Genomic DNA, 26,128 nt, shown 5'->3' on the forward strand with positions numbered 1-26,128 from the left:
TTGGACTCTAAACTTATTTTTTGATGACTTGACTTGGCTATGAGCCAAGTTTATTGGACCTGCTCTAATGTCCGACTCGAACAGTCGAACTCATGTGGGGCCCAGGAGTCCAGTTCGTACTCAGTTTCGGCGAGACGTGGCGCAATAAAAGGCGAACCCCGTGCCTTCTCCACACGTACCAAAAAACGATCAAAAGAGCGGCGTTGCGTGCCCTAGTTCAGGAGGAGTGAGGGGGGAGCGCCGCCGGCCGCCGCCCACCGATCAAGCTAATTAAGATGGACAAGCAAATGGTCTCCACGTTCATGGAGATCACGGCCTGCGAGTCGCAGGCTTACGCCGTGCAGCACCTCGGCTCGTGCCGCTGGAACCTGGACGAAGCAATCAATCTCTACTTCAACTCCGGCGACGGCGGCGGCGCCGGCCCTTCGGCCGTGTCCGCCCCGGTCCCGCCCGAGGAGGAGGTGGCGATGAAGGAGGACGACGACAGCTACGACGCTGGCTTCGGCGGCGACGACGGCGTGCGCGCTCCTATCCCCTCGTGCGTTGAAGCATTGTACGAGGACGATGCGTACTACGGCAACCACGACGCCCCCTACATCGGGTTCGGGGAGGAGCCGTATCCGCCGCCGGTGCCGTCGTTTCATGCGCAAGCACTAAGTGAGATAGAAGCGACCGGGTGGGGAGTCGCGGCGAAACCCGGCGAGATAGCAGCGACCGGGTGGGAAGAAGCGGAAACCGGCGATGGCGGACACGTCGGAGCGGAAGACGTCGACAGCGGCGAGTTCCACGACGATGCGGAGCAAGAAGATAGCAGCAGCAGCAGCGAAGAGGACAGCAACCTAGACGACAACATGAGCTACAGTGACAACGAGGTCGACGACTACGGGTTCGAGATGGACGAAGACGACTCGTCGTACTACGCCTCTATAGAGGAAGACGGCACGGAGGATGCCGGGGAGCAACCACGGCCGGCGCAGCCGCAGCAGCAGCAGGACTCGCTGCACGCGCTGTACCAGCCTCCGGTGGACCTGATGTTCGTCGGATCCTTCCACGACGCCAAGGTACGCGCGACGAGGGAGGACCGGTTCCTGCTGGTCAACCTGCAGACGCTCATCGGCGCCGGCCACTTCCAGTCGATGCTGCACAACCGGGACTTGTGGTCGGACGAGCAGGTCAAGAATGCGGTGAAAGAAAGCTTCATGCTCTTCCTGGTCCAGAAGAGTAGCACGAGTAGCTTCCATTACTTAGACCAGTGCTCGAAGGTGTGTTCGTTCTACAGGCTCGAGGACGACCAACTGCCCGCCGTGCTGATCCTGGACCCGATCACGGGGCAGTTGCTGAACAAGTGGAGCGGCCCCATGACACCCGACGAGTTCATGGAGTACGTTGATGCATACACGAAAGAGAAGCCGAGCACGATGTCCGTGCCCAAGTTCGTCAAGAGGACATCCGCGCCTGCGGTTGCAGCTGGCGAGCAAGAACCGGCATCTTCATCTGCATCGGCCGCTGCAGCCGTCGAACAAGAACCGGCGGCGACTGAGAACTCTAAACCTGAAATTCCTAAGAACGCTGCCCCTGCCGGTGCCAGCTGCAGCGAGCAGGAGCCTGTACCGGCGCCCGAGGCTGAGCCACCCGCCGAGATGGTCGATGACGACGAGCCCATGGAAGGCGAGAAGATGTACAAGCTGAGGATACGGTTCCCCGACGGCAGCATGGTCCCCAAGGAGTTCGGCTGCAGGCGGAGGGTCGCGTCGCTCTTCGCGTTCTGCAGGTCGGCCGTGCGTGGCGGAGGGGAGGCGGCGGCGGAGCAGGCGGCGTTCCAGATCATGAGGTTCGCCGGCCGCGGCTTTGAGGCGGTGCAGGCTGGCGGCGCGACGTTCGAGGATCTGGGCCTCAACTGCGCGACCGTGTCGGTTGTTTTCGAGCCGTAGGCTTTTAGTCTTTAGAAGGGCAAATGATAATAGTCGACGGTGAAAGCTAGTACTTTGGTTCAATTAATATGCCCCGATGCATTGGCAGTACGATGAATTGTTTCGGGGCTGCTACCGTCCGTACATCCGATCCGGGTCGCTGGCGTCGAATGGCTGGGAAGTAGAAAAAATCCCACTACAACATGCGTCACGTCACATGTTACATGCAACATGTATAGAATAAAATTTCTAAAAATACAGTTCAACACATAAAAAGGCCCATGGCAACATTTGTGAATTTTTCAATCAACGTTTCATTGGAAAAATTCCTTTAATCCAAAACATCTCGCAACACCTTGTACAACATCATACATCATCTATTGCAACATCTCGATTTTGCAGTTGCAATATCCCAAACCCAGAATAAAATCATCATCAACCTTCGTCAAAAAAATCATCATCAACCATGCAACATAAAAAAAGTCACTGCTGTAACATATCAGATTAAATATTGTAACATCAAAAAATTGAACATAGTATAGAACATCTCAAAAATCAATCTTGCAACATTAGCCAACACTACTCAAAACATCTCAAAATACCTATTGCAACATCACAAAATCTTAATGCTACATGGATGATTGGTGCCTCTCATGGTGGAGTCTTCTTCCTCCTGGAGCATGATAGTGACCACCATGGAGTCTTCCCCGCGCCTGCCGCCCGCCGCTACCCTCCACGCACATAGCAACCTATGCTCACTTCACTAGCACCTACTTGCTGCCACCGCCACCAGCCTTGCCACCACGTGCCTCTGCCCACACGTGACTCTTTACTTGCTGGCTGCTGCCGTCGCCGGCCTCACATGCCGACGGCCCCACCGCTCGCGCTTGTGCCTGCCAGGCTCATGCGCCGCCGGCCCCGCCACGCGTCGTGCGTGGCCTGTGACGATGAGGCTCCGCGGCGCACCGGTGGCCCCTAGCCGCGGGGGAGCGGCGGCTGGCGCTCAAGCGGCCGCACGACGGAGCAACTCCCTCCGCAGCGGAGCAGCTCCTCCAGCCAGCTTTGGAGAGAGCTTTGGAGAGAGGGAGATAGAGAGAGCTCGTGTGGATAAAGAAGAAAGATCATGGGAGAGAGATGGGCAGCTATGTGGTGGATAAGGATAGGGTGTGGTGGATAAGGTTGAGTGGTGAGACCCGTGTCCGATTTTTTTCCCTCCGCTCGGATGTCTTCATGGTAGCATTACCGGAATTGTTTTCTGCTACATTTGTTTTCACTGTTATTCTTTGTGATGAATATTTATTTACCGGAATTGTTTTCTGCTACATTTGCATATTGGTGAGCACGGAGTTGCGCAGAACGCAGGATCAGAGACTGCGGTGTTGCTGATCTTGTTGAAGAGTTTGACTTTTCCCAAAGGACCGAGCAGAGACGTTGAAAATCTAGTCGAGTTTCCTAAAGTTTGGAACGTGGCCCACGTTACGTTTTCAGGATCAACCAATGCGCGAGGAAAGCTACTCGAGGTTGGCAAACTCAACTTTGGGAACATATGCGATGCGCTCATGCATGATGCTACCCTGGCCTTGAGACGAGACACCTCGGCGGCCTGGAATCAGCCTGCGCGCTGCCGGTTCTAAAACGTCAGACGGTCAGAGGCTCAGAGATGAAAGGTTAAGTGTGGCTAGAGGGTGTTTGGATTTTTAGTTTGGACTAAAATTATATCACTTCGGAGGCTAATTAGGAGGATTAAATATGAGTTAATTATGACTAATTCCCGAGATAAATGTATTAAGCCTAATTAATCCATCATCAGCACATGTTATTGTAGCACCACATTGTTAAATTATGGACTAATTAGGCTTAATAGATTCGTGTTGCAAATTAGCCTTCATCTGTGCAATTGATTTTATAATTAGTCTATGTTTAATACTCCTAATTAGTATTTAAACATTCAACGTGATAAGAATTTTAGTAGCGGCACCCTAGTGCTACTGACCCGACATCCTCTGGTCAACATGAGCTTTGCAAACGACCATCAGTACATGAACGAACCACCTGTCTGCTGCAAAAGTGCAAATGCAATCGTTTCAAGCCCAACCCGCCCGTATATATGCACTCGACTACCACTGCTCTTCTCCTGCGCCGGATCAGGCAAGATCATGGAAGAAGCGATCCCCAAGCCATCAGAGAAGAGGTGCGGGAAGAACACAACATAATCAGTCTGATCAGTGATCAGCAGCAGCTGAATACTGCATCTTTACTCCCTGCTGTCTTGACGTGCCCTTACCTATCGGCTTGTTTCCTTGGGGTCAGGGTCGCCCTTGTCACCGGCGGGAACAGGGGCATGGGGTTCGAGATATGCCGGCAGCTGGCGTCCAGCGGGCTCGCCGTCGTCCTGACGGCGCGGGACGAGAAGAGGGGCGCCGAGGCGGTCGACAGGCTTCGCGGGCTCGGGCTGCCGGACGTCGTGTTCCACCAGCTGGAGATCACGGAGCCCGCCAGCGCCGCTCGCCTGGCTGATTTCGTCAGGAACAAGTTCGGCAAGCTCGACGTATTGGTATCGCTCTCTTTCTCGGCTAACGCTGCCATGTACAAATGAACTACAGCTAGTCTCCCGTGCCTGTTACTCCTACTTCTGAAGCTCATCTTTGGTGTGCGTGTATGATTAGTTGCACGCTGGACGTGTTGCTCTAATAACTTCTTCACGTGCTACAGGTCAACAACGCAGGAACCATGGGGGTCACGATGGAGGTTGGCGAGGCGGCCGTCAAGGAAATAATGGTACGTGTATAACTGGACTAGCATGTTATTAGTCAGTACTTTTGGTGCTAAACACTGAAGAGCATGGTTTGGTTGCATCAAAACAGAGTTCAGGCAAGGACCAGAACGAGATTGCAGAATGGCTGAAGCAGCGGACCACGCAGAGCACTCAGCAGGGAGAGGAGTGCCTGAGAATCAACTACCACGGCACCAAAAAGGTCACCGAGGCGCTGCTCCCACTCGTCCTATCCTCCGCCGATGGAAGGATCATCAATGTCACGTCAGCGTTTGGGCTGCTCAGGGTATGTGCCCTGATACGACATCACAGATCATGACACTTGGAAGAGAAATATATAATCTACGAAAGAATCCAATCTCGATGCATCCTGCTCTTTCATTGGTCCAGTTTTTCAGCGGCGAGGAGCTCCGGCGGGAGCTGAGCGGCATCGACACGTTGACCAAGCGGCGGCTGGACGAGCTGTCGGCGCTGTTCGTGGAGGACTTGAAGCGCGGGGAGCTGGGGCGCCGCGGGTGGCCGGCCGACCGGGTGTACGCGGCGTACCAGGCGTCCAAGGCGCTCGTGTGCGCCTACACGAGGATCCTCGCGAGGGAGAACGCCGGGCTGCGGGTCAACTGCGTCCACCCGGGCTACGTCGAGACCGAGATGAACTGTAACACGGGCAACCTGACGGCCGCGGAAGGCGCCAGCGTCTCCGTCGCGGTCGCTCTCGCCGAGCGGGGCGGCGTGACCGGGGCTTACTTCGACCGCACGGAGATGGCATCGTTTGTCTAAATCCTGGAGATTAGCAACGTACTGTTACACGTATACTCCGTCCATCCCAAATACCTATTCATGTTAGTTTTTCTAGATACACTGATATGCACCTAAATATATATTTATGTTTTGTAAAACGAATAGTAATTTAGGACGAAGGGAGTATCTTGCTTTAGTATGCATTATTTAATATTCCCTCCATTCCAAACTGTACGTCGTTTTTTATTTTTTTAGATTCATAGATATTATTATGCATCCATATCACTCGAATTTTGTACCCTCCAACCTTAACCTGATGGCTCCTATTGTTTCTCCCTCTTATATAGCCACTCTTCTCTTCTTCCTTATAACACTTCTACCATGCCCTCACTCTACCGGGGCCGCCTCAGTCAGTGGCGGGCGCAGAATTTGGACTATGGGTATTCAAAATTGTAGATGGCAAGAAAATTTTTTGACAGCCTAAATTATAGTTTTATAATACAAAATTAAGTGGTAGTATCATTGATTAATAAAATTGATCACAACTTGAAATTGTCCAGCTACTAATGATCAACATATCAAAGTGCATTTTGCAAGTTGTTGTGCTAATTGCTATCCCAATTTCAGAAACAATTGGAAATGGCGAAATGCTCACCTCAATTTGACAATTTCACAAACAATCAGAGAATCAGGACCAATGGAGAATGGACCAGAGCAGGACATGCCGACGCGGTCAGGGATGGGGAGTTGAGAAGTCTCTTGGAGTCGGGGACGGTGGTCCAGTAGCGTCAGCCTGGCGCCGGCCGCCCGGCCGTCCACTCGTCCCAGTCTAGTAGGTGGCGGCGTGGCGCGGCTGTCGCGGTGCCGCCGCGTGGCGGCGTAGGCCTCCGAGCTCCGGCGCAGTGGCGCTCTGCCCTCCCCCTCCCCGCTGCCAAGCTCCGCCCTTGGCCTGCCTCGCCGGCCTCCGGGCGCCACCGCCGGCGGTGGCGGCTAAGGCTAGGGTTGAAGGCTTGAAGCAGCGCCTGGCCTAGATGTGGCGTGCGCGTGCTGTGCCTGTGCGCCTGTGTGGCCTACTGGCCTGGCCTGTGCGTGCAATAGGAGGATGGGAGGCCGAGTGGCGAGTGGGCCGAGTGGTGAGTTGGGCCAGGAAAGGGAACGTGGCTCTCGGTGGGCTTTTTTGTTTTGTTTCACTGTGTTAGCTTCTTTATTTTTATTTTTCCATACATATACCTAAAATACACTATATATATATAAATTTTTTTTAAAAAAATAATGGGTATTCAACTGAATACCATTGAATACAAGTGGGCCCGCCCTTAGCCTCAGTCATCTGTGATCAGGGATCACCTCCCGCGCTGTGCTAACCTCTTAGGGTGCGTTTGGCCGAGCTCCCAAAGTCGATTCTCTGCTGATTCTAGCAGGAGCTCGACCAAACAGTTTTTCAGAGATAAGGGTCTGTTTGGTAGAGCTCCATCTAATTCTGATTTTCTATGGGAGCTGATTCTCTTGTAGAAGTGATTCTATGGCTGAAAGTGATTCTTTTTTATTCTTTATCATAAACTCTTAAAATAAGGATGGAGAATGACTTCACAAAATTAGGAGAATCTACTTTTTTCCAACTCCCAATCTCTTAGTTCATTTCAAAAAATCACTTCACATAATCAGCAGAGAATCACTTAGGTACGTTTTGCAGAGCTCCAGAGATGATTCTCTTCTGATTCTTGCAGTAGCTCTACCAAATATTGTCCGAGTAGAAAAATCGCACAAGGCACTAATTACATTGAAATTTAAATAAAATGGGTTAATCTGATGATGAAATACACTACTCTCTAGAAAAAAACTCTTTAGCAAGTTTACAGAGAAAAGCCAAATTACTTATATAAAGGTTTGCCTAAAAAATTATACCTATATAAAGATATAAAACAACTAAATCGCTTAGTCAACGAGCATACGAGTGTTTGAAAACACATGAAACACGTAGGTGTTCAATGGTAAGAAAGTGACTTGTGGCTAGGTATTTGAAAAACCGCCCAATGCGCTGATTTTCTGTAATTTTCCCAAAGCAAAAAAAAAATCACATATATCATACGCATTTCAAAGGAGAAAAAAAAGATCACACAAAACGACAATAGCACATACATTTCTCTCTGTCAGGCCGTTAGGCTCTCCATCATCCGAGCAACTCCCGAGCTCAGGCATAGGTCGTTTAGATCCCCAAATCCCCTCCAAATCCAGTTCAAATCACCTCAAATCGATCGCAGCGGAATTGGAAGCGGTGGTGGTTAGGGCTGCAACAGTGGGTGACGGCCGGTAGGAGTAGCGGCAGGTCGGGCAGTGGCTCAGCCGTGGCCGGTAAGCGGCGGTCGGGGCGCATCCGGCGGCCACTTGAGCGCGAGATACTGAAGGAGCCGTACGCGGTTAGGCAAGGGAGCCGGCGGCGAGAGTGGGAGGACACGTAGGCGAGCTGGCCACGCCTCGCTCCCTGCGGCTTGGATGTGCAAAGAATCCTTGCGATCCATCTGGACCTGATTGGTTTCTTTCATTTTCTAATTATAATCTCAGCTTTGCCTATAGGGTGGATTTGTTGTTTGGATGTTACCAAAGCTCAAATCCAAATATTTCCTCCTCTCCGTTGACCAGCTCTCCAGGGGCTGGTCTAGGAACAGGGCAAGGGAGGTGCTGACTAAAAGAGTAAATGTAAACCATTCTGTTAGATTTTTTTTCTTTAATCATACTTATTCAAATTTTAATCAAATTATTGTCCATGGACCAGTTCTCCAGGGGCAGCTGTTCGTTACACATGGACGGGATCGCACAAAGCCTACCAGGAAAAGAGTGAGTATTTTCCTTCTTTAATTACAGACATGCTTGGCAATTTGTATTGAATTGCATTTACAGAACATACAAGGGTACCGTGATGACTCTAGTACAGTTTCAAATTCCCTCTTTGTGTAACATATAATTTGTATGTGTATTCGCGATATTTGATAATGTCATAATTCTCCATTTTTTCCCAGGATTGCCTTGGTCACAGGAGGCAACAAAGGAATTGGGCTGGAAATATGCAAGCAACTGGCTTCTAGTGGAGTCACGGTGGTCTTGACAGCGAGGGATGAGAGGAGGGGCATTGAAGCAGTTGGCGCCCTTGGAGCGCTCGGGCTATCCAACGTCGTGTTTCATCAACTGGAGGTTAGTGATCCGTCGAGCGCTGCACGTTCAGCTGATTTTATCAAGGAGAAGTTTGGCAAGCTGGATATACTGGTGAGTGGTGAGTTTTAAACTTTAGCTTTCTGTGATCTATGCATGGTACTCCGGTGGCCTGTAATACACTGAGGTAACAAATGGTATAGTAAAAGAAATACAATGAGGAATATATTGTTGTGTACTAGGCCCAATGTCTACTTTTAGTTCCATGCTAGAAACTTTGTGAATCTCCAAAATGATAGTAGGATAATCTGAATTTTTAACCATCGGAATACAGACGTTTCAATTCATATGCTTCTTGCATCTTTTAAATATCCAAGATGCATATGCTATTTACCCAATATCTGCTTTTAGTTACAGATTACAAGCATATGCCAACCACTCTCAGATCACAATTGTGATTACCTTCCTGTCACTGTACTGCATAAAAGGTCGCTTTTAGGTAATTATAAAGAAAAGGTGCTACATATCCTTAGCAATTTTAATGGGGTAAGGGAACTTTAAGGGGGCTACATTGGATTTGCTAAAGTAGATCCCCAATTAGAATATGATGACCAGTGAACACCACAATTTGTTGTCCAGAACTGTAGAAGCACATTTACTTTCAGTAAAGATATGAATTGGAACTTACACGTCAGAAGTATCAGAAACTGCATGTTCTTGAATAAGATGTCCAGTGAAGTGAAAAGATTGAGTGAACTGATGATAGTTTCACCTACAAGCACAGTAATGGTATGGGAGCTGCTTGAATTGGACTATATCATTTACTGCCTTGAAACCAAATGAAACTGTCACTGAGTTCTGGCAGGACTATATTGACTTGCAAGACACTTCCATTTTTGAACTTAGTTTATGAAACCAAATTATGATTTGTCATTTGAAGGCCGAAAATAGTTTATGGATTAATGTGGTTAGTTCATGTGAGATGTTACCAGAGAAGCAGATCATAAGTTAGTGCTTACTTTGATTTGTGGCAAGGGAAAGCAGTGGGAATATTGGTCTGGTTTCATCAAGCAGCTCATTCGTGGTTCTTTTTTTACTTATTCCCAAATCTACTCCTAGCCAATAAATTAATTAAAATAAGCATGACTAGGTGGCCAACAACTGACAGATGTGAGAGTTTTGTAAGACATTTTTTTGTCAGTCCAATCATAATACTTCATTTAGCCTGTACTCCCTTTGTTTGCAGTGTTTGTTCATATTTCTAGCTCAACTTTTGCAAATGCGAAATCTGTAGAGAGGGTTATCATAGAATGACCGATCATTTCCAGTGAACTTTTGCTGACTAAACATGTTTCATCTTGAAAACATCAGGTCTCGTATCCTGCAAAGTGAAGAACAGACAATAAACTTACTTGGAAATATGTCTCCTGTTGTAGTGCAAACTGAATAGAAAAGGTACTGTTAACAACTTCAGATTATTAAAAATTCTATGCAACCCAGCGGAGGAGTGGGAATTTAATCTTTGAAGGAAAAAATGCTTATCGAATTAATCTATTAAGATCAAATACTTTGAAATACATTCACCATTCAAAACAAGAGACAACCAATATCAAGTTGTGCCTAGAGGTTTGCTGTCTGCTTGAACTAACAATAATATGTTTATAACTTGAAATAATATTCTTACTGATCTTTATAGATTATTAAAAAGTTTACTGATCTGTTTAAGCTAACTATAATCCTTTGATAATGTTCCCCGACAGAGCCATTTTACGTGTGCCACCATGGCTCTGGTCCTGGGAGAACTTTACCAATGGGAACTGAAGGAAGATATTGGTCAGTGGCAACCATCCACTGAATGAAAGCACGAAAGGTCTACTGTCGACAGTGACAATAGCAACATGATTGATTTGAACAATGGCCAAGAGACAATAAGACCTTCAAAAAATGCTCTCTTATATATAGAATAAGCTCCAGCTTCAGCTAAAACAGAACCATCTTGATCACAGCAAAAAGACCCCCTGATTTCTTGCGTGTGCAAACTGCAACTCTAACTACAGGCGCCCACCTGCATTGTTGGAAAGCATCAAAGAATACCCTGAAGAAGAGGACAGCAATTCATACGCTCCCAACTGCTTTCACCCATCTATTTACGCTCCAGTACTCATCGACATACCAGTTTAAATAAAAAAAATCTGAAGTTGGCCGGGAAACCAATAAGTTCAGCTTGCAACTAGATACACATCCATCATCGGGCAGTCCGATGCGTTTGGACAGAACAGAACAGTAATGGCCATACTATCGTATAGGTGATCTGACATTTGAAAGCTGAAAATAGCTTCAGGATTGATGTGGTTAGTTCATGTGAGATGTTATCAGAGACTCAATGATCAGCAAAGCGACATAATTAAGAAGATGTGATGATCAGGAATTTCTGTGTTTTTTCAGTAACTGAAGATTCATGTGCTGATTTCATCTTGCATCATCGGTCTTCTTCTTTTGCAGGTCAACAATGCCGGAACTGTTGGGACGACAACAGAGATCGGCAACCCAGAAACCTTTTGGCATGAGGTAACTTCCCAGCAATACGCACTTATCATCTAACCTTGTTCCTTCAAAGTTTTAATATACATATTTTCCAGGAAAACAGAAGTTTCACTAAAAGAGAGCACCTAGTATCTGTTTCTTATTATTTTTCGTCTAGAAAATAGCTCACACGTTTAAAGGAGACATTTTCTTTTTGCATGAAAACAGCTTGCAAGCATTGATCCCGTGGAAAGGCTTGAATGGATCAGAAAGCGCACCACGGAGCCTCATGAGAAAGCAGAAGAATGCTTAAGGACAAACTATCATGGGATCAAATTTGTCACAAAAGCACTGCTTCCTCTCCTCCTATCTTCATCCCATGGGAGGATTATTAACATGTCATCTCGTTATGGACTACTGAGGGTAAACTTCCTTTAGAAAAATGACAAGTAGCCATCTTTAAAATAGAATAAAATACAGTATCTACATTTGCATCAACAACTTAATCCCATCGTTAAACAATTGCAAAACACTATTCTTTCTATCTTGCTCCAGTTTTTCCGTGGTGAGGAACTTAAACAAGAGCTCAACAATGTCGACAACCTATCTGAAGAAAGACTTGATGAGCTGTCAGAATTGTTCCTCAAGGACTTCAAGGATGGCCAACTAAAGCCTCGTGGATGGCCAACGGATGGAGGGTACAGTGCGTATAGAGTGTCCAAGGCTCTTATGAATGCTTATTCCAGGATCCTTGCCAAGGAGCATCCATCACTCTGTATCAATTGTGTGCATCCTGGCTATGTCCAGACGGACATGAACTTTCAAGATGGAGATTTGACGGTTGAGGAGGGCGCAAGAGGACCTCTTATGATGGCCCTCTTGCCAAAGGGAGGAATGACTGGCGCGTACATATACTGCACAGAGGTTGCATCCTTCATGTAATGCGTGCAAGCTACTCGCACCATTTTGTTAGAAAAGAGTGCTGAGTAGGCAGTAGCACTAAAATTTCATGCAGCTTTGCATTTCCACCGGAACTGATCTTACACTTCTGTACAAGAAAAGAGTTATTAAGAAGGTTCTCTTGACTATTCGTTACATGGTTACTGCTCCATTCGTCCCAAAAAGAATGCAACTCTTACGTCTCGAGGAGTAAAATAATTTCAAATTTGACTAAATTTATAAAAAATACTAACATTCACGTCTTCAAATAGATTTTGTATGAAAATATATTACATGATTAATCTATTGATATTTATTCCGTACCATAAATGTTAGTATTTTTTTGTAAATTTAGTCAAATTTAAAATTGGTTGACTTTTCAGAGTTGCATTCTTTTTGGGACAGAGGGAGTACTTCACTATACGTGGTGGCTTTTGTCGGTTGTCTGTGCAAAATCAAGGTTGCTACTGTCTATCAGGAGAAAACTTCCCTTCGGAGAGAATGCTTTTGGCTTTTTTAAAATTCCTTAGACTTCTCAGATTTTTATCCACTTTTGACTATTCAATGCATGGCTCTATGCTGGTGAATTTTTTCTGTTGTTTATGCAAAATCAAGGTTGCTACTGTCTACTGGGAGAAAAGACGTTTACTTTCGTTTGGAGAGAATGGTTTTGGCTTTTTTTTTAATTCCTTAGACTTGTCTCAGATTTTCATTCACTTTTGACTATCAATACATGGCTGCTACTTCGCCATACGTGGTGGCTTTTTCTGTTGTTTATACAAACTCAAAGTTGCTACTGTCTGCTTGGAGAAAAGACGTGTACTTTCGTTTGGAGAGAATGGTTTGGCATTTTTTTTATTCCTCAGACTTGTCTCAGATTTTCATTCAGGTCCCCAATTTTTCAAACTGCAAATTTGAAGCATTAAATTGGTCCTAAATTTTCAGATAGAGTATGGACCAGACCGAGTACCTTTTTGATAGGCCATCGACACCGTTAACAAATATTTGACAGTTTTGCACGGCACGTGATTACAGGGTGGTCAACTTTTCTAGGATTGGGGATACCAATGGCGCGTACCTGTGACGGTTGGAGACTCGGAGGAAGGGCACCACGTTGGTGTGACGGTGACTCGCGTGATCCTGCTTAGCAGAACCGGTTCGGCGTTTCTTAGATCAGGCCTCCTTCAGAAAGCTAGAATTCTTTCTAGCAAGATACCACTAAGCACATGTGACGGAAGCGGTGACGTCGTCCCGGCCCTACATGGTGATGTTCAGCGGGAAATATTTTTTCTTTCAGATCATCGAGGAATAAAACTTTCAATGGAAAAGCCATGTATAGGTCAAGAAGATGAAAGCGATACGACCATACTGCCAGAGTGCCAGTGACGAGAGGGGTGACCTCAAACAGGCAAGCAGAGCCTCGAAACATGCAGACCACCGGCACCTATATATGTGGACTGGATCCTCCAAGTTCAATGACCCAACTCGCGTCTCATCCACTCTGTAATCTCTACTACTCACCTGGCTTTTAACATCATCTTGGCGCAAGAATCAGCTCTCCGTTATTGCACATGGAAGGAAACACCGGCAACCAATCTGTTAAGGAGTGAGCATCAGATCTCTTTGGCAGTAGCACTATATAAGCAACGTCTAATTCATTTATGATTTTTTTTCACATGCCATTTGTGATCTTGATGTGTCGTTTTTTCTCTGTTTTCTAGGGTCGCTGTGGTTACAGGAGGGAACAGAGGAATCGGGTTGGAAATATGCAGGCAACTGGCTTCCAATGGAGTCACGGTAATATTGACAGCAAGGGATGAGAAGAGGGGTGCCGAAGCAGTCAGCATCCTTGGCACGCTTGGGCTATCCAACGTCCTGTTTCATCAACTGGACGTCAGCGATCCGTCGAGCGCTGTGCGTTTAGCTGATTTCATCAAGGAGAAGTTTGGCAAGCTGGATATATTGGTATGGACGTATTCTTGCACTGCAATCAATATATGTATAGTTCATACATGTGCTATATACAGAGCTTGTGATGGGGATTTAATTTCTGATTTTAGCTTTGCATTACTGGTGCTTGTCGGTTTTATGCTTTTACAGGTCAACAATGCAGCAATTGCTGGGACGACAAGTGAGATTGGCAACCCAGAAACTTTTCGGCAAGAGGTTAGTTAAAAGAGAAATTTTAGTATGGTAAAAACCAGTAACTTCTCAGCATGCAATCCTCAAACTGAGTTTTAGTGTACATATTTACAAAGAAAAAAGACAAAGTTTTACTATCTGAGAGTAGTACCTAACTGTACAAGAAACGAATATTTTTTCTTGTGTGGAAATAGGTCGCCGGCATGGAACTCAAGGAGAGGGTTGATAGAATCAGAAAGCACATGACGGAACCTTACAAACAAGCAGAAGAGTGCTTAAGGACCAACTATCATGGGACCAAAGCTGTCACAAAAGCATTGCTTCCTCTCCTACGGTTCTCATCCCATGGAAGAATCGTTAACATATCATCTCGCTATGGACTGCTCAGGGTAACTACCTACAAGAAATACAGTTATCTTAAAAACTCATCTATCTTTAAAATATAATCAAATTCATCATTTATATTTGTAAATGAGGATAAGTTCAAAACATTGCAGAATAGAACAATAACGTTTCCAACTTTCCATCCTGCTCTAGTTTTTCCGTGGAGAGGAACTCAAACAGGAGCTCAGCAACATCGACAACTTGTCTGAAGAGAGACTGGACGACTTGTCTGAATTGTTCCTCAAAGACTTCAAGGATGGCCAAGTGGAGCGTCGTGGATGGCCTACGGAAGGAGGGTTCATTGCATACAAAGTGTCCAAGGCTCTTATGAATGCTTATTCCAGGATCCTTGCAAAGGAACATCCGTCGTTGTGCATCAATTGCGTGCATCCTGGTTTTGTCCAAACAGACATGAGCTTTCAAGTTGGAGATCTCACAGTCGAGGAGGGCGCAAGGGGAGCTCTCATGATGGCGCTGGCGCCAAAGGGAGGCATGACTGGTGGTTTCTTGAACCGCACAGAGGTCGCGCCATTCGTGTAATATGCTTGCAACTACGTGGATCATTACAGGCAGTAATATTGGTAATCAACCGGAAAATGATGCTATATACGGCATTGGTGTGGTGCTACAATTCTTTGCAACTAATGCATGTTATTTGTGTTTATGTATGTACCTCCCTCCAGTCACAAAAACTTGACGTTTCAGAATTCAGACCAGCAAAGCAGTTTATTTTTTACTTCCTCTGTTCCAAATTGTAGGTCGTTTTAGCTTTTTTAGGTTCATAGATATTATTATGCATCTAAATATAGTGTATGTTTAGGTGTATAATAATATTTATGAACCTAGAAAAGTCAAAACGTATAATTTGGAACTTGGAACGGAGGGAGTAGTGCTTTTCTGAACGTCAAGTACTCAAGCATTATTGACTGGAGGTAGTAAACTAGTAATTATATATTATTAGTAAGGAGTTTAATGTATGGCACTTTTGACTGTTCAAATACTTGGACCGCGCTTGCTACTTTGCTATGTGGTGTTTCTTGTCAATGTAAAATTAAGCTAGACTAGCTACTTTAAGAGAAGAGATGAACTTTCTTTTGAATAGACTGGTTTGGTGTTGATCTTTTTTCCATGTACGTATTTCTAGTCAACTTGATAAATTGCATTCACTCTTTTACATAAGTAAAGATATTAAAAAATAGTGTCTAAAAGATCTTCAAAAAAGGTTATGGTAAGCCTCCTCTCTTTCATCAGTCGTTTTCATGGGACATCAAGCAAAACCTCGTGCAATGGAAAGAAATGGACTAGGAATGAAGAAGAATCTTAACACCAATACTCTCATTTCATCATCATGAATCGAGAGCCTCATCATATAGTACAGAATAAGCAATTCAACATGCATGTGTTACAATCCCAGACTGACAAAAAAAACCAAGCTGTCAGAGGCAGAACAAGTGAAGAACATATATTTGCAAACTACTAGCTGAAAATTGAGGAGATCGCGTATATAGGGATGGTTCTATTTTTCTTTGCTTCACAGGTAACGGTTGTTCTATGCCGCTTGTGGGGGGCGCTTCCTACTCCGCCACCCCTGCATCCGCCGGTGCCTCCGGCGGCGCAGCCTCCGCGGCCTCGTTCTTCTTGGTCTGCGCCGTCTGGATGAGGTGGTTGTAGCTGCCCTTCTCCTTGAACAGCTGCGAGAAATGGATCTTGCAGTAGAGGATGCCGTTGAGCGCGGCGTAGGAGGAGGTGGTCAGGATGCAGCCCCCGTGCGAGCACTTGAAGCAGCTCTTGTGGTACGACTCGCCTTCCAACGTCATCTGAACACAAGATGATGAGGTGTGCAAACATTAGTTGTTGTTGTTGTTTTCATGGGATGAGGACTGTAGGAGAGGAAGCAATGCTTTTGTGACAGCTTTGGTTCCATCAACTAATGTTTTTGTGAGGACCAACTACAGCAGGCAAGGAGCCGGCCTGAACTTTATATTGAAATGCGAAGTTGTTGCATGCGTATTTGTGAGGGTAGGGTAAAAGAGAGGGAGAGATTTCATCAGATAATGAAACTGATTTCTTTTACAGATCTTTGACAGCCTGATATCATGTGCTGCTTTGTCAGAGTAACAGAACATCATTTCTGTACCTTTTCTAATGGATACACAGTTTTTTGGCACGCTGCGCATTTATCTTGAGTTCCAGAGAATGCAGACGATAGCTTGCTCGGTGCTTTTGCCTGAAGAAAAGATTCGATTTCGCAGTGTAAATATTATTCAACTACTACTGATGATGAGACCAGAAATGATTCTAGAACTTGTGAAATTTGAATAATCAGTATAAGCAGAATTTGCTGAACCGTACCTGGTCGCTCTTGTTCGAAGACCCACCGCCTGAATGACACAAGAAAAAAATATCAGAATGCTCGAGAAGGTACTCTGTTATAGCATTTGGTTGAATTGTTTTCTGATTTCTGTTACGGCATCACCTTGGAATTTCTTGGAGAATGTCCCTGTCTCCTTGAAGAGCTGCTCAAAGTGGGTCTTGCAGTACAGGACACCATCCATGGAAGAGTAGCTGCTGATCTATAGGGGATGCAAGCGTACATTTTTTAAAAGAACACATAAAAAGAACTGATTCTTTCTAATAATGCAAATGTACTAGGACAGAGTTTCGGCCATGTATGCAAACGTACCGAGAGGGTGCCCTTGCAGTGGCTGCACTTGAAGCATGTCTTGTGGTAGGAGACGCCGTCGGCGGTGAGGAGGTCGATGAAGTGCACCGTCTTGTCGCAGGTTTTGCACTTGTCCTGCGTGCCGGTGAAAGACATGGCGACCTAGCTGTCAAGACGCCGGCGAGCAAAGCCTCTCTCCCCCGGCTCCTATGCCTGGCTTGCCTCTCGTTTCAGGCACCCGCGTCCCCGGCCGGCTGGCGACGAGCAAACGAACGACGCGGGTGGAGGAGATAAGAGAGGTTCGCTGGATCCGGAGAGGAAGAAAACGTTGACGTCTCGCGAACAAGATGGAGATGAATGCTTTAAAGGACAGGGCGGGCGTGAGCTCCGGAGCAAAGATAGGAGGTGCGAGGGCTGTAAACCGCACGGACAAGGTCAAAGCGAAGCTTGTTTTATTTAGCTTGGGGACAGGGTGGTGATGCCCTCGTACGTGCCATCTGTGAGAACCTGCCTCCTGGGCGTGTCCTCCCTCCTATTCTCATGGGCGTGTCTGGACGGACGAAATGCTCTTTGTTCATTGTAGCCTTGTACAGGGGGTGTGCGAGCCACGAAGACGACGTGGTGAGGTGTTCCCGCTGCTGCCACCGCCGGTCGTGTTGGGCGGTTCTTCCCCCCGTTTCTTTATTTTGCGGCAAGATAGGACAACGTTGGGCCGAGCGTATGAAATGGCCCTAACAAGCCCAGTAATCTTGTATGGGCCGCCAAATGAACTCTCATAAACTTTTTATTAGATTTGCGAGTTTTTGCTAATGGCCCGGTCCTATCCACGGGCTCTAATTCAGCCCCAAGATTGCCTAAGAGAAACCTGCAACGATTTTGTAGCATGTTGATTTACTTACTCTCCCTCCATTCGCTATGTCGTTTGTCCATTATAACCTTAGACCAAAATGTTCGTTCACTGGCGGATGAATTATAATTCTCATGGCGTATGTATGGACGGTCATTTCGTGTTGACTTTGCCTGGAATAGTATTTTCTTAGTTGGGTGAACATGGTGTGCTATGAACAAACATATTGAGAAACGGAGAGAGTATTGTGAAACGGTTTTATCTAAAATACACTATTGAAACAGTTTGGTTAACTGGGTTTGAGACGATACAAAACCAAACTTATAAATGGAGGCAAATTCACTAGCTTGTCATGCACTCTCCCAAACTAGAAACTATGCATCCCTATGTGTCATCGTCTTCAATGATAACCGACGTGCTCATCAACAAATGAAACATCTATGATTTTATCAATCTCAAAATCTGTTAGTCTAGCATCGCATAGACGTTCGTAGAGACAAGGTATGCATAATGCTTGCGTCCATTCATATATGCAAAAAAAACTACACAGCTGAGGCTTATATCTTTTTTTTTTTTGAAATTGTGGACCCGACAGAGATTGCTGGGTTTGTCTTAATTAATAGAGAAGAGAGTTACATGCCTAGGTCGGAAAAGCCACAAAAGACGAAGACTGTACAGAAATTAAAGCGAATTTGCTTTTACAGAACAACCACTCCTCGATGTGGCAAATATCGCCCAAGTGTCGTGCCCCCGCTAAAATCCAACATCATGTTTCCTCCTTGATTTTGTGAAAGAGTTGGTCCAAACTTTTAAACTTCCGCTGAAAGATTCTTTCATTGCGCTCCTTCCAAAGTTCCCATGACACAAGGATGATAAGGGATCTTAGACCCTTAAGAGGCGCACCAGGCATAGACCCTAGTTGCGTCCATCATTCGGTGATAGATGAAACATCAAACCAGGCCGGTCTGGGTGGCACGTGGGTGGCCATCCATTCAAAAATTTTATCCTAAAGTCGAACTGTGTAGCGGCAGTTTGCTAGTAGGTGCAGCAGTGTTTCATTGTGCGTATGACAGAGCATACATACTCTTTGATTCGGTCATCCTCTCGTAATTAGTCGATCTCCTGTCCATAGCCTATTTTGGAAGGCTAACCATGAGAAGAATTTGCACTTTAGCGGCGCCCACGTCCTCCAGATAAGTCACTCCATGTCGGATGGTGCTGAATTTTGGAATTGTGCCCTATATGCTGATGCCGTCGTGTACTCGCCGTGTCGAGTAAGGTTCCATGTGATAGAGTCTGGCACGTTCGAGTTTAGTGGGACTGCTCTCGTTCGGTCCCAAAGGATAGTGAATTCCGCAAGTTGTGTTGCCGATGATAAATTGGCCACGTTTATGTCGGATATCCATCTGTCGTTCGCTAAGGCGTCCTTGACTGACTTTTATTATTTCTTGAAATGTTATATACCGATGGCGCAATATGTTTCGGTGCCTCCCCCTGTAACCACACCGATTCCCAAAATTTGGCCTTCTCCCCGTCTCCTAGAGTGATGGTCGTTGAGGCCGCAAACAAAGCCTTATCTTTTTCGCTGCACGGAGTTGGCATGCCGGCCCATTGTTTCCATGGTTCCTTCCATTTATTCCAAAGCCAACGGAGTCGAAGGGCTCTTGCAAACTTTTTTAAGTGTAGGATCCTTAATCCACCCAATTTGGTTGGTTTGCACGCTGTTGGCCACGCCACCTTGCACTTTCCACCAGCAATTTGGTATGTGCCCGTCCATAAGAAGCGTTTCTGTCGTCTATCAAGTTCCTCCAGTACTGATGCTGGAGCATTTAGGGTGGAGAGGTAATAAATCGGTTGTGAGGATAATACAGCCCAGACTAGAGTTCTTCTTCCCGCTAGGGTGAGTAGTTTGTCGGCCCAGCTCGCTAAACGTGCGTTTGCTTTGTCAGATAAACTTTGGAAATTAATCTTCTGTAGCCTACCCAAGGATAGAGGTAGTCCAAGGTATTTAACCGGGAAGTTGGTTCTAGCTGCTGGGAAGGAAGTGAGGATGGTGTTTAGGTCGATCCTGTTGTAGTGTATGGGCGCCACCGAACTTTTTTGAATGTTGGTGCCTAGTCCTGTGACGCAGCCGAATTTATCCAGTAGCTCCTTGGTGTTACGAACATCGGCTTCTGTCGGATTGATGAAGATTACCGCACCATCTGCATATAGCGAAAGTCTTAGGCGAGCATATTGGCCTCTCAGTCTAGATAAGGCCCTCCTTTCGGTTTCTAAATGTAGTAGTTTCTGTAGTGGGTTGATTGCTAAGACGAATAGCAGGGGTGAGAGCGGGTCTCCTTGCCTAAGTCCCCGACCATGCTGAATGTCCTCCCCAGGCACGCCATTCATGAGAACCTTAGATGTGGGTGTGCTTAGTAAAGTCATCACCTAACTTCTCCACCTCGGGGGGAAACCCCGACGCTGCATGAGGTCTAGTAGGTAATCCCATCGTATGGAGTCGAAGGCTTTGGAGATATCTAGCTTGAGCATGAGGGAAGGGGTTCTCGAAGTGTGAAAACGTCGAGTGAGATTTCTAACATACATGAAGTTGTCGTGAATTGCTCTTGTTTTAATAAAGGCACTCTGGCTCTCCGATATCAGTGTGTTCATAAATGGTTGGAGCCTTAGGGCCATCATCTTTGTTATAATCTTCGCTATAGCATGGATGAGGCTTATTGTCTAAAATCTGTAATGGAATCCCCTTCCTCCTTTTTCAAAATTAGCACTATGTTGGCCGAGTTTAGCATGTCGAAGAAGTCATGGCGCAGGCTGTGAAAGGCATTGATCATGGCCATCAGACCAACACTTATAGAAGAAGTTTATCATAAATCCATCTGGTCCCGAAGCCTTATCTTTGGGCATGAGTTTGAGCACTTTTCTGACTTCTTCCTCTGTGAATTCTATGTCCAGGGAGGAAAGGTCGATGGATGGCCAGGAGAACAACTCCCAGTTGAAGTCAATATGTCATGTTGGTGGCTGTCCCAGGACGTTAGCGAAGTGTGTATTAGCGATGTCGGCTTTATCCTATTGCGTTGTCGCCCACCCGTCATCTTTCCGGAGCTTGGTGATGAAATTCTTCCTTCTTCTGGAATTCACCTTCAGATGGAAGAAGTGAGTATTTGCGTCTCCCAGTGATAGGTTGGTTATTCTGAAGCATTGTCGCTTTCGTAGTCGTTCCAAGATGGTAAGCCCCATTTCTCTTTTCTTTAGTTTTGAGCGTAGGGCTGCCTCGTTGTCAGACAATGTTCGAGATTCTTGCGCAATGTCCAGTTGAAGTATGACAGACTGTGCCATGTGAAATTGTAGCTTTGATTTTGAGAATAAGTTCTTGCTCCATTTTTGCAAGGCCAGCGACGTCTTGGCAAGTCTGAAGTTTAATCGATGCACTGGGTTTGTGTGAGTGTTCGAGGAGGACCAAGCATCTTGGACCACTTGTTTGAATCCTGGCATAGAAAGCCAGAAGTTCTCGAATTTGAAGTGGCGCGATCGCAGCGGGCTTTCTTAGTTGGATAGCAGCAAAGGGCAGTGGTCGGAGTGCGAAGAGGAAATTGCTTGTAGCACATGCGTCGGGAAGGCCAGGTCCCAAGCATCATTACAGAAGACTCTGTCTAGCCGGACAAGGGTTGGGTTGCATCGTTCGTTACTCCAAGTAAACTTCTTGTTCTGTAGATGAATTTCTTTTAGGTTGGAACTATTTAGCATGTCTCGGAAGCATCGCATATTATTGATGTTTAAGTTGGTGTTGTTCTTGTCGCTAGCCCTGTAGATGAGGTTGAAGTCACCCAAAATTATCCACTTCACACCCGGGTGTGGTGCTAAACTTCTTATTTCTTGTAAGAAGAGTGGTTTGTCACGTCCTCTCATTGGGTCGTAGACCACCAGCAACAAGAATGATATCACCGTCGCTCTTATGGAGACGGTAGCAGATAGTGAGAAATCACGCTTGGTGATCGAGTTGATGTTGAGGACGTCGCTATTCCAGAGAGTCAAGATGCCACCCCATGTACCTGAGACTCCTTCTGCCGGCAAGAAGGTGCAGCCACGTAGGTTGTATCCTCCCAGAGAAAAAACTAGACGGTCATCGATCGAGGATAATTTGTTTCCTGTAGACACGCAATATTGCACGACACAGAAGTGAGGACTTGTTGAACTATTTGTCTACGCGCTTCGGAGTTGAGTCCTCTAACATTCCAACATAAAATCTGAATGTCATTCGCTGCCATTTGTAGACAATAAGTAGCGTTGTCGTTCTGGGGAGGTAGAAAACCAAGTAGCAAAGCATGAAATAGTGAAGATTAGCTTAACAGGTAGCAAGTAGATCACAGGGCCTACAATACCACAAATAGTGAGTGAATGGAATTGCAGCAAGTAGATTACAGGGTCTAAAGTTCCACAAATAGCGACCGAATGGAGTCGGCGAAGTTTGCAGTACTAGAGAAATGCAGCTGAAAGCCCTGCACAGAGGGCTGCATTGGGCAGGCAAATCAAAGACCGAGGATAAAAACATGGTAGAGAAAGTGCTCTGTAAATTCTTCAATTTAGGCATTGTTGATGTCGTCATGCGCTTCCATCGCTTCTGTGCCTCCTAGCTTGATGAGATCGTGTAACAACCTAGTTTAACCCAGCCGATTTTAATCTTAAGACAAGCCCTAATCTGGTTGACTCAGTCTTCTTGAGCTATATCGGCTAAGTCTGGTTTTCAGCCCAACCTAGCACCTTAGGGAGGGTTTATCTTTGGAAAGTGAGCAGGACACCAAGAAAACCCTTCATAAAAGTTGGAGGGCGAAGTCCCTGCTTTAGCTTTGAGTGGACCTTAATCCAATTCGCCTCCGAAGGTTCCCAAATCTGCAGCTCAAATCGGCCCCGACCCTGAAACCGGCAAACTGCCGTTTTTCTCTAAGTCCCGAAACCAGTGTTCTTCTGAACTTTGGAGGTTTGGATCCCCAAATCCACTACGTTTTTGGACTTGGTCCAATTTCAAGAGTTGGACCTTGGCCTGAGTTCTACAACTCTTGTTAAGAGAGTCAGGTGGTGTAGTTCAGATTTTGGGAGGTCAAGGGACTGGAAGATGGACCCAGAAAAGAATCCCACGGACGGGCCAAGCGCGCCAGAGCAAGCGCGCGCCCTATCTTAGAGCCTCTCCGCCGCGTGGCGTAACCGTGCCGACGAGCGCCGCCTCGCCCAGTCGGCGGCCGCGACAAGATGGATCAGCACGCCCCTTTCGCAATCGCGCGCGGAAGCGCCCTGCAGACCTTTCCGCCTCGTCCCGTCTCGCCCGAGATCTCGCCGGCCGCGCCAGGAGCCCTGCCGCCGCTGCGACCGAAGATTGGCCGCTGCCGCGCCAATCCGCCTCGCCTCCTGCGCGTATCTCCTCACCCGGATCCCCGGCCGCGCCCCAACACCTTCCGATCTTTCCATCATACCTCAGTCGCGCTTCCCACGCGCGCGCCCCGCGATGATACCGTCTTCGCCAACCACTGCACCGGCGGTGACAACTCCTTTCCCCCGACTCGTCAGATCGTAAGTTTTTCCCGATCCGACTGTTTTATCTTGTTCTCTATCAACAGAAGCTTGGGAAATTCATCTTAATTCGAGGAAAAATCCGAAAGTGTGAAATCCTCTTTCTGAGTAGAATCCAATAAAATGGGTTTCACACCCTTCCTATAGTTTTGCTACAGTTTCTGGGCTAAACCTTACAAGTGTTATTGAAATAACCTGTAACAACTCTACCTAAATTAAGTGCTTTTAACCATAAACCAGTGGTTAATCCCTAATTAAAGAGGTAAAGTGACCATTATAACCCTGAGAAGCTCTTTTTGGAGTTTGAAATAAAACTTGGAATTTTATATACAAACTTAAGTTTCTTCCCAAATAAGAGTTGTAAAACTTTTTAATTCAAACAACTTTTATTAAAGGTACTTTGACTAATTCGGAGTGGAAGGAAGTTAAAAACAACAATCAACAGAAGAATACTAAAGAACTCTAAAAACCTCTCAAGTCCTGGAATTCGAGTTTTCCTCCATCTTTGCAAGCTTTTATCTCACGAATTCCTATCTAAACTCAATTCAGGCTCTTAATGAAAGTTGTAGTACCTTGAGTGCTTTCCAACTTTGTTACACTCACCCAAATCCAAATCGGGACAGAACCTGTTTAAAACCTCGGTCAAAGTGAGGTAAAATAGTCAACTCACCCCTAATGCCTTAAAATCCTAAATTTGGAAAACTGAGCAGAGTACACCTCTTGGCGAGGGTGTTCCTCCAATTTTCTGAGCTAAGCTCAAGAAATACCCTAAATAAAAGTTGAAGTCCTCAGTTTGTAGAGCAACTCTTTCATTAACACCTTGGTCTAATTCAACCTGGAAGCTGCCCAAAAATCGACTCAAACATAGCTAAGTCCCTGAAATCCTACCTCTCCGGCCAAATTTGACTAAGTCTGGAATTCCAGATTTTTAGCAAACTTTAGCACGAGATATCTTAAATTCCTTTCACAATCTAAACCGACACCTTAAACAAAGTTTGAAGAACGTCCAGAGTTGAGCAAGTTTGTTTAAAAGAGTTTTGGAAGTTGTGTTGAAAAATCTGGAGAAAGATCTCCCCAAAGCTGGTCGGGCTTGCTACCCGAAGGGAGCCTCGACGTCCGCACGCCAGAGCACGTTCGCTCATGCACCGCGTGGCCGCCGGCCACCGGCAGCTCGCCGACGCCCTATCACCGGCGCGACAGCGACAGGGCGAGGGCCACGGCGCCTAACCCGCGCCTGCGATAGGACGGGGCGAACGACGGGCTAGCCAACCGCCGGCCGCGCGCGTGTCGTCTTCCTCCTGCCACGGCTCTGCTCCGCCAACCCCGTTCCACCCGTCCGCCGGAGCAGCTGCTACGCCAACGGCATCCCGCGCCTCCGCGTGCTCGCCCAACCCCCACGGTAGCCCTCCGTCTCGCCCGCCCGACAGATCGGAAGCCCCAGGCGCGCGTCGCCCAAGGCCAATCGCCGCCGGAGACCACCCGGAGCTCCGCCTCCTCTGCCCAATGGCGCCGCTGGCTAATGGCCGCCTTGCCCACGCACCCGCCGCTCCCGGCCTTATCCCTCCCCCACCGAAGCCCCACCTCGACCCTCCGCTCCACCACGGCCCTATAAAAGGATCCCCCTCACCGGCAACGCCACCCCTTTGCCACCGCCCGCACACGCGCCACCGCTTTCTCCTCTACGCCGCCGCTAAGCTCCCGTGGAGCTCACCCCTCCGCGCCACCCCGCACTCCAACGACTTCGCCGCCCGCTTCGTCACCTCTCCGCGCACGTCTCCTGCACCGCCGCAAGCCAAGCTCCGCCGCCGCCACTTCGTTCCGCTCCCCACCGGCCATCTCCATCGCCCTAATCCTGCCAAACCGAGCTCAGGTGAGCCCCCACGCCCTCCCGGCCACTTGTTGTCCCATCATCGCCGGCAAACCACCGGGAATTTTCCCGCCGCCGCCGCGCGCGCCCCGGGGGACCACATTGCTTCATCCCTATTCTTTCCAGGGGCCTGGGCGCACAACTCAGGGACTCCTGCATAGTTTAACCTTAAACCTAGGGGCTAGCTTGCAAGTCTGCCACGGCTTTTCTTTTAATAATAGGCAGAAAAAGGCTTTAACTTTGGAAATGCCCAGTAAATCGTAGAAAAATCACAAAAATACCAAACCACTTTTGTTGGCATACTTGATCTGTCTAGTTTCTAAGAAAAATAAGTTGGCTCATGTTACTATGGTAAATAATATCCTATGCTTTTAATCCTTGTTTGAGCCTTTTAAATCCTAATAAATAGAGGAAAAGTAGGAAAAATATGAAACCAACTCTGTGATGCTTGTTTATATGTGTAGAAGCTCAAAAAAAATGGTTAGGGCTCTAGTCTAACACTTTAAGTCACTGTTTTGACTTTAATTTGGTAATCTCAGTATAAATCTTCCTTTTTGCATAATAATTGTTCCAGAGCTCAGAAAAATGTGAAACTAGTTGGATTAATTTTGTTTTGCTGAGAAGTTTGCAGGAA

The 26,128-nt window shown here is 46.7% G+C and overlaps 5 protein-coding genes across 5 annotated transcripts; 4 read left to right on the top strand and 1 right to left on the bottom strand.

Annotated features, from left to right (window-relative positions):
- Positions 1 to 275: 275 nt before the first annotated feature.
- On the top strand, positions 276 to 1,931 carry LOC101775998 (plant UBX domain-containing protein 7). The gene has a single exon (XM_004955047.1). The coding sequence runs from the start codon at positions 276 to 278 to the stop codon at positions 1,929 to 1,931; it is 1,656 nt and encodes a 551-aa protein (XP_004955104.1).
- A 2,079-nt stretch (positions 1,932 to 4,010) lies between these two features.
- LOC101784079 (salutaridine reductase) lies at positions 4,011 to 5,763 on the top strand. Its single transcript, XM_004953194.3, has 5 exons — positions 4,011 to 4,101; positions 4,221 to 4,464; positions 4,623 to 4,688; positions 4,775 to 4,969; positions 5,074 to 5,763. Exons 1-5 carry the CDS (start codon positions 4,067 to 4,069, stop codon positions 5,458 to 5,460), a joined length of 927 nt encoding a protein of 308 aa, XP_004953251.1. The 5' UTR covers positions 4,011 to 4,066; the 3' UTR covers positions 5,461 to 5,763.
- Positions 5,764 to 7,522: 1,759 nt separating this feature from the next.
- On the top strand, positions 7,523 to 12,186 carry LOC101784494 (salutaridine reductase). The gene is made up of 6 exons (XM_022822971.1): positions 7,523 to 8,118; positions 8,195 to 8,256; positions 8,439 to 8,682; positions 11,071 to 11,136; positions 11,320 to 11,514; positions 11,647 to 12,186. Exons 1-6 carry the CDS (start codon positions 8,014 to 8,016, stop codon positions 12,031 to 12,033), a joined length of 1,059 nt encoding a protein of 352 aa, XP_022678706.1. The 5' UTR covers positions 7,523 to 8,013; the 3' UTR covers positions 12,034 to 12,186.
- A 1,330-nt stretch (positions 12,187 to 13,516) lies between these two features.
- On the top strand, positions 13,517 to 15,223 carry LOC111255795 (salutaridine reductase-like). Its single transcript, XM_022822973.1, has 5 exons — positions 13,517 to 13,636; positions 13,752 to 13,995; positions 14,131 to 14,196; positions 14,367 to 14,561; positions 14,710 to 15,223. Exons 1-5 carry the CDS (start codon positions 13,602 to 13,604, stop codon positions 15,094 to 15,096), a joined length of 927 nt encoding a protein of 308 aa, XP_022678708.1. The 5' UTR covers positions 13,517 to 13,601; the 3' UTR covers positions 15,097 to 15,223.
- A 692-nt stretch (positions 15,224 to 15,915) lies between these two features.
- LOC101785557 (LIM domain-containing protein PLIM2c) lies at positions 15,916 to 17,593 on the bottom strand. The gene is made up of 5 exons (XM_004953198.2): positions 17,240 to 17,593; positions 17,033 to 17,129; positions 16,909 to 16,937; positions 16,694 to 16,783; positions 15,916 to 16,373 (listed from the first exon to the last, which is right to left on the bottom strand). Exons 1-5 carry the CDS (start codon positions 17,372 to 17,374, stop codon positions 16,131 to 16,133), a joined length of 594 nt encoding a protein of 197 aa, XP_004953255.1. The 5' UTR covers positions 17,375 to 17,593; the 3' UTR covers positions 15,916 to 16,130.
- Positions 17,594 to 26,128: the final 8,535 nt, after the last annotated feature.

The sequence above is a fragment of the Setaria italica genome, chromosome I (assembly GCF_000263155.2).
Source record: "Setaria italica strain Yugu1 chromosome I, Setaria_italica_v2.0, whole genome shotgun sequence".
NCBI classification, from domain to species: Eukaryota; Viridiplantae; Streptophyta; class Magnoliopsida; order Poales; family Poaceae; genus Setaria; species Setaria italica.

Coding starts and splice junctions, on each gene's coding strand:
- LOC101775998 (XM_004955047.1), top strand. CDS start 276: ATGGACAAGCAAATGGTCTCCACGTTCATGGAGATCACGGCCTGCGAG.
- LOC101784079 (XM_004953194.3), top strand. CDS start 4,067: ATGGAAGAAGCGATCCCCAAGCCATCAGAGAAGAG. Junction 4,465..4,622: donor TCGGCAAGCTCGACGTATTG/GTATCGCTCTCT, acceptor CACGTGCTACAG/GTCAACAACGCAGGAACCAT. Junction 4,689..4,774: donor CGGCCGTCAAGGAAATAATG/GTACGTGTATAA, acceptor GCATCAAAACAG/AGTTCAGGCAAGGACCAGAA.
- LOC101784494 (XM_022822971.1), top strand. CDS start 8,014: ATGTTACCAAAGCTCAAATCCAAATATTTCCTCCTCTCCGTTGACCAG. Junction 8,119..8,194: donor TGCTGACTAAAAGAGTAAAT/GTAAACCATTCT, acceptor TCCATGGACCAG/TTCTCCAGGGGCAGCTGTTC. Junction 8,683..11,070: donor TTGGCAAGCTGGATATACTG/GTGAGTGGTGAG, acceptor CTTCTTTTGCAG/GTCAACAATGCCGGAACTGT.
- LOC111255795 (XM_022822973.1), top strand. CDS start 13,602: ATGGAAGGAAACACCGGCAACCAATCTGTTAAGGA. Junction 13,637..13,751: donor GGCAACCAATCTGTTAAGGA/GTGAGCATCAGA, acceptor TCTGTTTTCTAG/GGTCGCTGTGGTTACAGGAG. Junction 14,197..14,366: donor CAGAAACTTTTCGGCAAGAG/GTTAGTTAAAAG, acceptor GTGTGGAAATAG/GTCGCCGGCATGGAACTCAA.
- LOC101785557 (XM_004953198.2), bottom strand. CDS start 17,374: ATGTCTTTCACCGGCACGCAGGACAAGTGCAAAACCTGCGACAAGACG. Junction 17,130..17,239: donor ACTGCAAGGGCACCCTCTCG/GTACGTTTGCAT, acceptor CATCCCCTATAG/ATCAGCAGCTACTCTTCCAT. Junction 16,374..16,693: donor CTGTGTATCCATTAGAAAAG/GTACAGAAATGA, acceptor TCTTGTGTTCAG/ATGACGTTGGAAGGCGAGTC.